Source organism: Babylonia areolata, chromosome 21, assembly GCF_041734735.1.
Source record: "Babylonia areolata isolate BAREFJ2019XMU chromosome 21, ASM4173473v1, whole genome shotgun sequence".
NCBI classification, from domain to species: Eukaryota; Metazoa; Mollusca; class Gastropoda; order Neogastropoda; family Buccinidae; genus Babylonia; species Babylonia areolata.
In genome coordinates, this window is record NC_134896.1 from 25,460,275 (window position 1) to 25,470,274 (window position 10,000).

At 41.9% G+C, this 10,000-nt stretch overlaps 1 protein-coding gene across 1 annotated transcript in view; it reads right to left on the reverse strand.

The window, feature by feature from the left end:
* The window catches only part of LOC143296286 (zinc finger HIT domain-containing protein 2-like), an 18,932-nt gene that overhangs the window by 1,394 nt on the left and 7,538 nt on the right, over positions 1-10,000 (reverse strand). Inside the window, exons 6-10 of the mRNA XM_076608133.1 lie at positions 9,970-10,000; positions 8,210-8,323; positions 4,734-4,826; positions 3,637-3,799; positions 2,045-2,251 (exon numbers count right to left, since the gene is read on the reverse strand). The exon at positions 9,970-10,000 is cut by the window's right edge and continues 65 nt beyond it. Coding sequence (XP_076464248.1) covers positions 2,045-2,251; positions 3,637-3,799; positions 4,734-4,826; positions 8,210-8,323; positions 9,970-10,000 — 608 coding nt within the window. The remainder of the gene's footprint in view (positions 1-2,044; positions 2,252-3,636; positions 3,800-4,733; positions 4,827-8,209; positions 8,324-9,969) is intronic.

Below are 10,000 nucleotides of genomic sequence, written 5' to 3' on the forward strand. Positions count from 1 at the left end.
GAGCTCCATCTGCCCGCATGTGACAGGTAGCACAGGGTTACATGGTACCTGTGGCAGGTAGAGACCTGACCTGACAAGTATAAGTATCATTATCATTATTACTATTATTATTATTGTTGTTGTTGTTGTTGTTTTGTTGTTGTTAATATTGTGCTTTTCATTTAGTTTACTTGTTCTCAGTGAGCTCACTGTGTATTAAGTGGATTGTTTTCGTTCTTCCTATATTATTTTAGTTAAGCTGTGTGTGCAACACATACACCCAAAATGTATACAGGTCGGTGACCTTACATTAAAATTCTTGCGTTCTTGCGTTCTCTCTCTTGTTGTTGCTACAGTCACTATCATCATTATCGTTGTCTTCTTCTCAACCTTCTTTTAGGTATCATTATCATTCTTACTATTATTATTATTATTATTATTGTTGTTTTGTTGTTGTTGTTAATATCATAATTATTATTATCATTATTGACACATACCCAGTGCCTACCTTCAGTCAAGAGACCAAGCCCAAAGCATTTTACAAACATGTCGTCGTTTGCTCAGCAGTCTGCCTAACCTGAGTAGAGCCAACGGAGAGCTGCCTTTAGGCGCTTCTCATTCGTTATCTTAGTCACTCAGTCACACTTCAGTCACGCACATGTACACACATGTATATAAACTGGTATTCCAAACAATTCTTTTTGGGGGAACTCTCTTTTTTTCTGATTATATGGATGGTTAAAATCATATCTGTACGACAAAAAGTGGCAGAATTATGGTGAGTTTTTTTGGTTTTGTTTTGTTTTTTTTCAAATTATTGGACTCTAAGCAGGTAAGGAGCAATCCTTAACAGAGCATAAAGGGGAAAGAAAACTTCTTCATCTTCGTTCGTGATCTGCAACTCCTATATTCGCTTGTATGTACACGAGTGGGCTTTTACATGTATGACCATTTTTACCCTGCCATGTAGGCAGCCATACTCCTTGTTCAGGGGTGTGCATGCTGGGTATGTTCTTGTTTCCATGACCCAATGAACGCTGACATGGATTACAGGATCTTTAACATGTGTGTCTGATCTTCTGCTTGCGTATACACATGAAGGGGGTTCAGGCACTAGCAGGTCTGCACATATGTTGACCTGGGAGATTGGAAAAACCTCCACCCTTTACTCACCAGGTGCCGTTACCGAGATTCAAACCCTGGACCCTCAGACTGAAAGTCCAACACTTTAACCACTGGGCTATTGTGCCCGTCAGAAAGAAAATAAAATGCATTTTAGAGAATGAGCAAGGCAATGCGTCCCTTGGTTCAAGTAACAGACTCAGTTGGAGGGTGGTAGACCAGCACATGTCCCTTTAAGTGGACCTTTCCTCCATGTGCAGAGGGACGTCACCCCTGTCCAAATCAGGAGGGGCATGACGCAGGGAGGGCTGTGGGAGGGAGGGAGCTGGGGTGAGGCGTGGAGGGCTGTTAAAGGCCATGGGACCTTCTTTTTTTCAGTCCTTACAGAGCAGAAAAAGAAAGGAAAACAAAATCCACTTTACAGGCAAAGAGCTATCCTTACAGAGCAAAAAAAAAAAAAAAAAAAAGGGAAAAGACAACAGTTCAGTTTAGTCCAGTTACTCAAGGAGGTGTCACAGCATTCAAACAAATCCATATACGCTACACCACACCACATCTGCTAAGCAGATGCCTGACCAGTAGTGTAATCCAATACACTTAGTCAGGCCTTGAAAAGAAAAAGAAAAAAAAAGTATTCATAAACAAACAAATAGATAAGTCGTCAATTAATGAATAAACAAATTGGAATAGATAAGTAAATACCCCCAAAATCGTAGTATGGCTGCCTATGCCTATGTGGCAGGGTAAAAACAGTCATACACGTAAAAGCCAACTCATGTACATACGAGTGAACGTGGGAGTTGCGGCCCACGAACGAAGATGAAGAAGAAGAAGTAAATAAATCCAATAATAATATAAAATTTTAAAAAATAAGTAATCAAATGGACAAAGAAATAAAGTGAAATATATAAGAAAAAAAAGGGACAACAGAAATCCCACATACCCAGCTCCAGGGACAGCTCGGCACACAACGGGGACAGGCACATCCCGAAACGCTGCGTCCAGCTGAGCAGGAACGTCGCCTTCTTCTTGGCCATGAACAGCTGTCGCTCCAGGCTGGTCTCATCCCTCTCCTCCTCTGCTCCATCCCTCGGGGGCTGGGGATGCTCACTCCTCCTACTTCTTTTTCTTCTTCTTTTCTTCCCGCTGGCTGGAAGTGGAATGGCGAGGAGAAAGTGAGAAGTGCGTGACAAAGACAGGTTGGAAAAAGGAAACCAGGTGGGGAAGCAGGTAAAAGATAAGACGCTTTTAGTGACATGTACAATAGAAAACTGACTGACAGACCGAAAACAAAATTTTGACAGACGAAGCACACCCACTACATCATGACAGGAGTAGTCGATGGTCAGACAGAAGTAGTAGCAGGTTCAGAGCTCCATGTGCAAGAACATCTCGTTACATTAGCTCATTCATTCCTACAGCCATCTGTGCACAAAATCAAAGCATGCAACAAAATTACTCATGTGACTGTCCCCCCCCCCCCCCCCCCCAACCTCCCAAACAGCACCTGAACTCTGTAGCATGTGGGTGCCTGGGTGCGCATGTTCATTTTATGTTGGTGATCACAACAAGCCCGTGATTGCACACATTCATTTCCATGTGGATTTATAAAGTGTTTTTGAATTTGACTGAAATGAACTGAATCAGAAGAAAAAAACAACAACATTGCATGGTGATGTTTCGTGACAAGCAAAACAAAACACAGATGTGTGTTGATATGCTGTGCGCACATAAACATACATTTAATCACACAAACGCACAATACACAAACAAATAATTTTCATACACACACACTCACAAACATGCATGCGCTTGCACACATATTGTTTCATTCTTTCAGTTTTCTGGCTTGCAAGACCAGGTGTGCTTTCACTATGTACTCTCATTCAAGTTACAGCTGAATCCATTTCCCGTTAACAATGAACATCAGCTTGCACATGCACGCACAACTTTCCCACTGTGTTGCTGTTAGGCTGATTGCAGTTTACATACACCCCAACATCACAAATATACATACATGTGAGCAAGCCAATTTGTACTCATGCTAATGCTTGTCAGGCTGATTACAGTTTACAAACACCCCAACATCACAAATACACATACATGTGAGTAAGCCAATTTGTACTCATGCTAATGCTTGTTTCTGCCGTTTAATTTCTGTTGTATAACTCTCATGTCATGACAGTTATCTCTGCAATCTTTTTTGGAGCATTTCCATACATTATGCAAGCAAACAGCTTTGTTGAAGGTAGGCTGACACTCCACATTGGTAGTAACTCTCTTTCTCTCGAAGTGACTCAGCAGCAGTGCAGGGTCTCCTCTGGTCTGTGGCCTCCTGGCGACCTAACATCGATGGCTCCCTGTGGACTGCTGACGCTGGGACTGCGACAGACGAACCCGGGTGTGGCCGTGTATGGGGGAATCTAAATGAGTGGTGTGGGAGTAATGCCACTGAAACGGTGCAGATGATGGGGCAGCAAAAAAAACAAACAAAAAAACCTCTCTTTCTCTCTCTCCTTCCTTCCCACCCCTCACCTCCCTTTAGCTCCTTGTTGGCTTCTTTCAACACGATAGCCATGTCGGACACAGCAGACAGGACCGCGCTCAAAGGAGACAGCCTAGGCCCCTGCAGGATTCGAACCACGTCCCCCAGCAGGACAATGGGGAAGGAGGCTGGCACCACAAAGCCCGACCCTGGCTGAACACAACATCAGGTTGTTCTGGGAAACATGTTATCATCATCATCATCATCATCCTCAATAACATCACCATCATCATCTTCACAGGAACCAACCTATCACAACACTGTCAAATTTTTATTTTAAAAAAGTCTTGGGTTGAATTCTATTTGATTTCACAGGTTTGATTTGAAGTCTATTCATCATCAGTAACATTAGACTAAATAAAAGAAAAAGAAAAAAAAAGGTAAAGAAAAAACAAACAAACAAAAGGGGGAAATATGGTAAGAGTAGGGTGCAAGTACGGGGACTGTGTGTGTGTGTGTGTGTGTGTGTGTGTGTGTGTGTGTATGTCTGTGTGTGTGTGTGTGTGTGTGTGTGAGGATGGAGATTTTTCCGATCTGCCAGGTCAACATATGTGCAGACCTGCGAGTGCCTGAACCCCCTTCATGTGTATACGCACGCAGAAGATCAAATACGCATGACAAAGATCTTGTAATTCATGTCAGCGTTTGGTGGGTTAAGGAAACAAGAATATACCCAACATGATAGTGAAACAAATACACTCACAGACAGAAAAAATAAAAAATATATGGGTGGCTCTGTACTGCGATAACACACTCTCCCCGGGAGAAGCAGCCTGAATTTCTCATAGAGAAATCTGACAAATAAGTAATTCAAGACAACACAGTGCAATACAGTACAAAACAAAACAATGCAATGCAATACAATGCAATGCAATGCAATAAAATGCAACAAAGTGCAATATAATGCAACACAATACCATATTGTACAGTACAGTACAGTACAGTACAGTATGATACAGTCCAGCACAATACAATACAATACAATACGATAAAATAGAATACAACAGAAGATGGGACAAGGACAATTTATAGTGAATTGAGAATTTCTAGCCCTGAATCAATTACCCACAGTTACCTGTCATCGTACCTTCTGGACTTCTTGAATGACAGCCTGGACAGCCTGTGTGGATGCAGGGAAGTTCACGTTGTGCTTCAAAACGTCACACACTTTCAGCAGCTCCTGGAAAGAAAGAGCATCAACCGAACAATCCCAGGGATGCCGACTGGATAACACACCTGCTGCACATCTATCAGCATTTCCCACACAGAGGTCTTCTTCTTCTTCGTCCGTGGGCTGCAACCCCCACGTTCACTCGCATGTACACAAGTGGGCTTTTACGTGTATGACCGTTTTCACCCCGCCACGTAGGCAGCCATACTTTGTTTTCAGGGGTGTGCATGCTGGGTATGTTCTTGTTTCCATAACCCACTGAAAGTTCACATGGATTACAGGATCTTTAACATGCAAATCTGATCTTCTGCTTGCGTAGATACACGAAGAAGGTTCAGGCACAAACAGGTCTGCACATTATGTTGACCTGGGAGATCAGAAAAATCTCCAACCTTTACCCACCTGGCGCCTTAACCTAGATTCGATCCTGGGACCCTCAGACTGAAAGTCCAATGACACAGAGGTTGATTTACGATGATGATATGAAAATTACACAGCGCCTGTAATTGGTCAAAGGCCATGCACTTTTCAAACACAGTCATTTGCACAACAAGCTGCCCACGCCTGGGTAGAGCTGAAGGAATGCTTCCTTTAGGCATTCATAATTTCTGAAAATCCTGTCATTCATATTATTTGTGTCATTCATTGAGGCTTCGCTCATGCATGCGCACAGACCAACATTAACAGACCTCACTCCCATTATCCTTAAATTCATATTGTTAAAATTCTGTCAAGCAGTAGCTCTTTTTTTTTTAATGTATTTATCTATTATTTATTTATTTTTTTATTTTTATTTTATTCTTTTTTTTTAATTCTTTTTTTTGTTTGTTTGTTTGTTTGTTTCATTTGTTTTGTTTTGTTATTCTATTTTATTTTATTTCATTATTTTATTTATTTATTTATTTTATTTTATTTCATTTTATTTTATTTTATTTTATTTTTCTCAAGGCCTGACTAAGCACGTTGGGTTACACTGCTGGTCAGGAATCTGCTTGGCAGATGTGGTGTAGTGTACATGGATTTGTCCGAACGCAGTGACGCCTCCTTGAGCTACTGATACTGATACTGTCAAGAAAGCTAAAACAGAAGCTTTTTGTCAAAAAGACAACAACAAAAAATACCTGATACACTGCTGAAAAATACAAACACTTGTGCACTTAAGGACTGTATCGCCACTGAAAATGAAATGTCTCTGACAGGGGAAAAAAAAAAACATCCACGCCATAAAAATTTTAAAAAAACTGCTGAGCGAAAGCAGCAAAAGCAACAGCTGTGGTGGTATTAACAGTTGTAGCGAGAGCACAATTTGCATCTTTTATTTCCAAGCATAATATAAAATATATAAAATAAATAGATAAGAAACCATGATATTACTACTACTACTACTAATAATAATAATAATAGAAACAACAATGGCAATAACTATAACAACAACAGTATATTACTGCAATTCTAATTCAAATACTACTCATTGCATGTCCATAGACCTTGCTTCTTCTTCTTCTGCGTTCTTCTTCTGCGTTCACTTGTATGCACACGAGTGGGCTTTTACGTGTATGACCGTTTTTACCCCGCCATGTAGGCAGCCATACTCCGTTTTCAGGGGTGTGCATGCTGGGTATGTTCTTGTTTCCATAACCCACCGAACGCTGACATGGATTACAGGGTCTTTAACGTGCGTATTTGATCTTCTGCTTGCATATACACATGAAGGGGGTTCAGGCACTAGCAGGTCTGCACATATGTTGACCTGGGAGATCGTAAAAATCTCCACCCTTTACCCACCAGGCGCCGTCACCGTGATTCGAACCTGGGACCCCCAGATTGACAGTCCAATGCTTTAACCACTCAGTTATTGCGCCCATCATAGACCTTGCATTCTCGTGTTTTTTTTTGTTTTTTGGTTTTTTTTACTAACAAACAGTAATCCACACAGCTACAGTGCCAACACATTGTGTGCACATGCATGTGGCCAATATGTTAATGCTTTAAACAATAGTTTTTTAGTTGTGCTTTGAAATCCTGTAAAGATGACAGCATTCATACGGCGAAGTAGTGAGTACCAAACAGTCAGAGCAGCAAAGCTGAAAGAAACACTTGCCAAACGACTTCAGGTTTTGGTGGGGGCACACAGTTTCAGATCACCTTCACCAGAGGAATGGAGAGAACACACTGACTGATACACACCAGAGCTTAGTGGATAAACACAGCAGAAGGGAACTATCAATGTTCCAGAATATAAGCAACATTCGAGCCATGCCCGTGCATGCATCAGGACTTCAACCCTTTTCAGACAGCCACGGCTTCCCTCTTGGAATACTTGAAGAACAGACAGGACTTCATCACTCTTCAGACAGCCAGCACTTCCCCCTTGGAATGCCAGAAGAACTGTCGGGACTTCAACCCTTTTCAGACAGCCATAGCTTCCCTCTTGGAATACTTGAAGAACAGACAGGACTTCACACCTCTTCAGACAGCCAGCACTTCCCCCTTAGAACACCAGAAGGACAGACAGGACTTCACCACTCTTCAGACAGCCAGCACTTCCCCCTTAGAACACCAGAACAGACAGGACTTCACCCCTCTTCAGACAGCCACGGCTCCCCTCTTGGAATACTTGAAGAACAGACAGGACTTCACACCTCTTCAGACAGCCAGTGCTTCCCCCTTGGAACGCCGGAAGAACTGTCGGGACTTCACCCCTTTGCAACAACCAGAACCTCCCCCCGATTGGAATGGCAAATGGACTTCCCACCTGCACAGCAATCCAAAACTCACCACCTTGAACAAGGAAACCTTCACCAAACCAAGACCTAAGCCCTGAACAAGATCTTTGTGGTGCTAGCCAACAGGTCGATAAACTCACCTCCACTGCCAGTGCCACAGACTGCAATGAAGCTTCTTCTTCCTCATCCGTTTTTATCCCTGCCATGTAGGCAGTCATACTCCATTTTCAGGGGGCTGCAGTGAAGCTCAGTATAGAGTCCATCAGATGGCCTAGGAAGCGAGAGAATCTGAGAGCGCTGGTTCGAATCATGGTTCAGCCGCCGATATTTTCTCCCCCTCCACTAGACCTTGAGTGGTGGTCTGGACGCTAGTCATTCGGATGAGACGATAAACCGAGGTCCCGTGTGCAGCATGCACTTAGCGCACGTAAAAGAACCCATGGCAACAAAAGGGTTGTTCCTGGCAAAATTCTGTAGAAAAATCCACATCGATAGGAAAAACAAATAAAACTGCATGCAGGAAAAAATACAAAAAAAATGGATGGCGCTGTAGTGTAGCGACGCGCTCTCCCTGGGGAGAGCAGCCCGAGTTTCACACAGAGAAATCTGTTGTGATAAAAAGAAATACAAATTCAAATACAAATACAAATACAACACAACACTCACCTCTGCACACTCCAGCGGATTCTCATGGTGATCACCATTGTGGAGGCGTGTGACAAAGGCGTAGGCGCTGATAACGTTGACCATGTTATATTTGATCTCTGCGGACGGCACTCCCTGCGAACAGATATGGGTTGTCATTACTTTTTGTTTCTTACTCTGCAAAAATTTTACCTTTTGATGTGGGTCATTTTAACATTGTATTTCTTACTCTGCAAACATTTTTTCTTCTTTTTTTTTCTTTTCTGCTATTGATCATTTGTTGTATTTAATCTCTGAGGACTGCAAGCCCTGCAAACAGATATGGATTATTTCATTTTGTATTTCTTACTCTGGGAGCATTTTTTTAAAATTTATTTTTTTTTTTTTTTATTTTTTTTATTGTTGTTCATCTAATGTTGTATTTGATATCCAAGAATAGCACATCCTGTAAACAGATATGGGTCATTTCACTTTCTAAGTCTGCAAATTTCTCTCTCTCTCTCTCTCTCTCTCTCTCTCTCTCTCATCTATCTGTCTTGGGTGAATGTGTGCATGAGGGAGACAGTTAGGCAAGGTGATAGATTCTAAGGAACAAAGAGAGTGGTGTCTGTGCCTTGCCTGTGTATGTGTCTGTGTGTGGCTGTGTAAGAGAATATATATATCTTTAACAACCGACAGATGTCCCGACAGGTGATCTATATATGATAAAAACAGTCATGTATATTTCAAAGTGCTCTTTCACGCTAAGAGCTCTCTCTCTCTCTCTCTCTCTCTCTCTCTCTCTCTCTCTGTGATGATCCATCAAAGTTCACAACTGACTGTGCATATCAGACTGACCACCTGAGTACGCATACTGAAGTTTGAGTCAAGAAAGACTCTGAGGTTGCATGCTGATTTAGAAAACTGAGGTGTGGCATCACCAACTTCAAAAGAGTCAGGGAGAGGGGTTCTGCAGACTTCTGAAGTTGAGTACCATCAGCAAAACTACCTTAACAGCTGATGAATGTCAAGTGTGTCAGACAGGTGAGATATAATTATTACCTTTCATGCCTGACACGTCAGGAATGTCAGACAGGTGAGATATACATTACCTTTAATACCTGACAGATGTCAGGTACGTTGGACAGGTGATATACATATTACCTTTCACAGCCAACAGATGTCAGGTACGTTGGACAGGTGATATACATATTACCTTTCACAGCCAACAGATGTCAGGTACGTTGGACAGGTGATATACATATTACCTTTCACAGCCAACAGATGTCAGGTACGTTGGACAGGTGATATACATATTACCTTTCACAGCCAACAGTTGTCAGGTATGTTGGACAGGTGAGATATATATAACCTTTCACAGCCAACAGTTGTCAGGTATGTTAGACAGGTGAGATATATATATATATATCACCTTTCACAGCCGACATATATCAGGTATGTCAGACAGGTGTAATATGCATTACCTTCAACACCTGACAGACGTTAGAGAGGTGAGATATATATTACCTTTAACAGCTGATGGATATCAGGTGTGCCAGACAGATGAGATATATTTCCTTTAACAGCTGATGAATGTCAGACTGGTGCAATATATATTACCTTCAGCAGCTGATAGATGAGATACATATTATCTTTAATTGCTGTCGGATATCAGGTGTGTCAGACAGGTGAGATATATTACCTTCAACAGCTGATGAATGTCAGGTATGTCAGACAGGTGAGATATATTACCTTCAACAGCTGATGAATGTCAGGTATGTCAGACAGGTGAGATATATTACCTTCAACAGCTGATGAATGTCAGGTATGTCA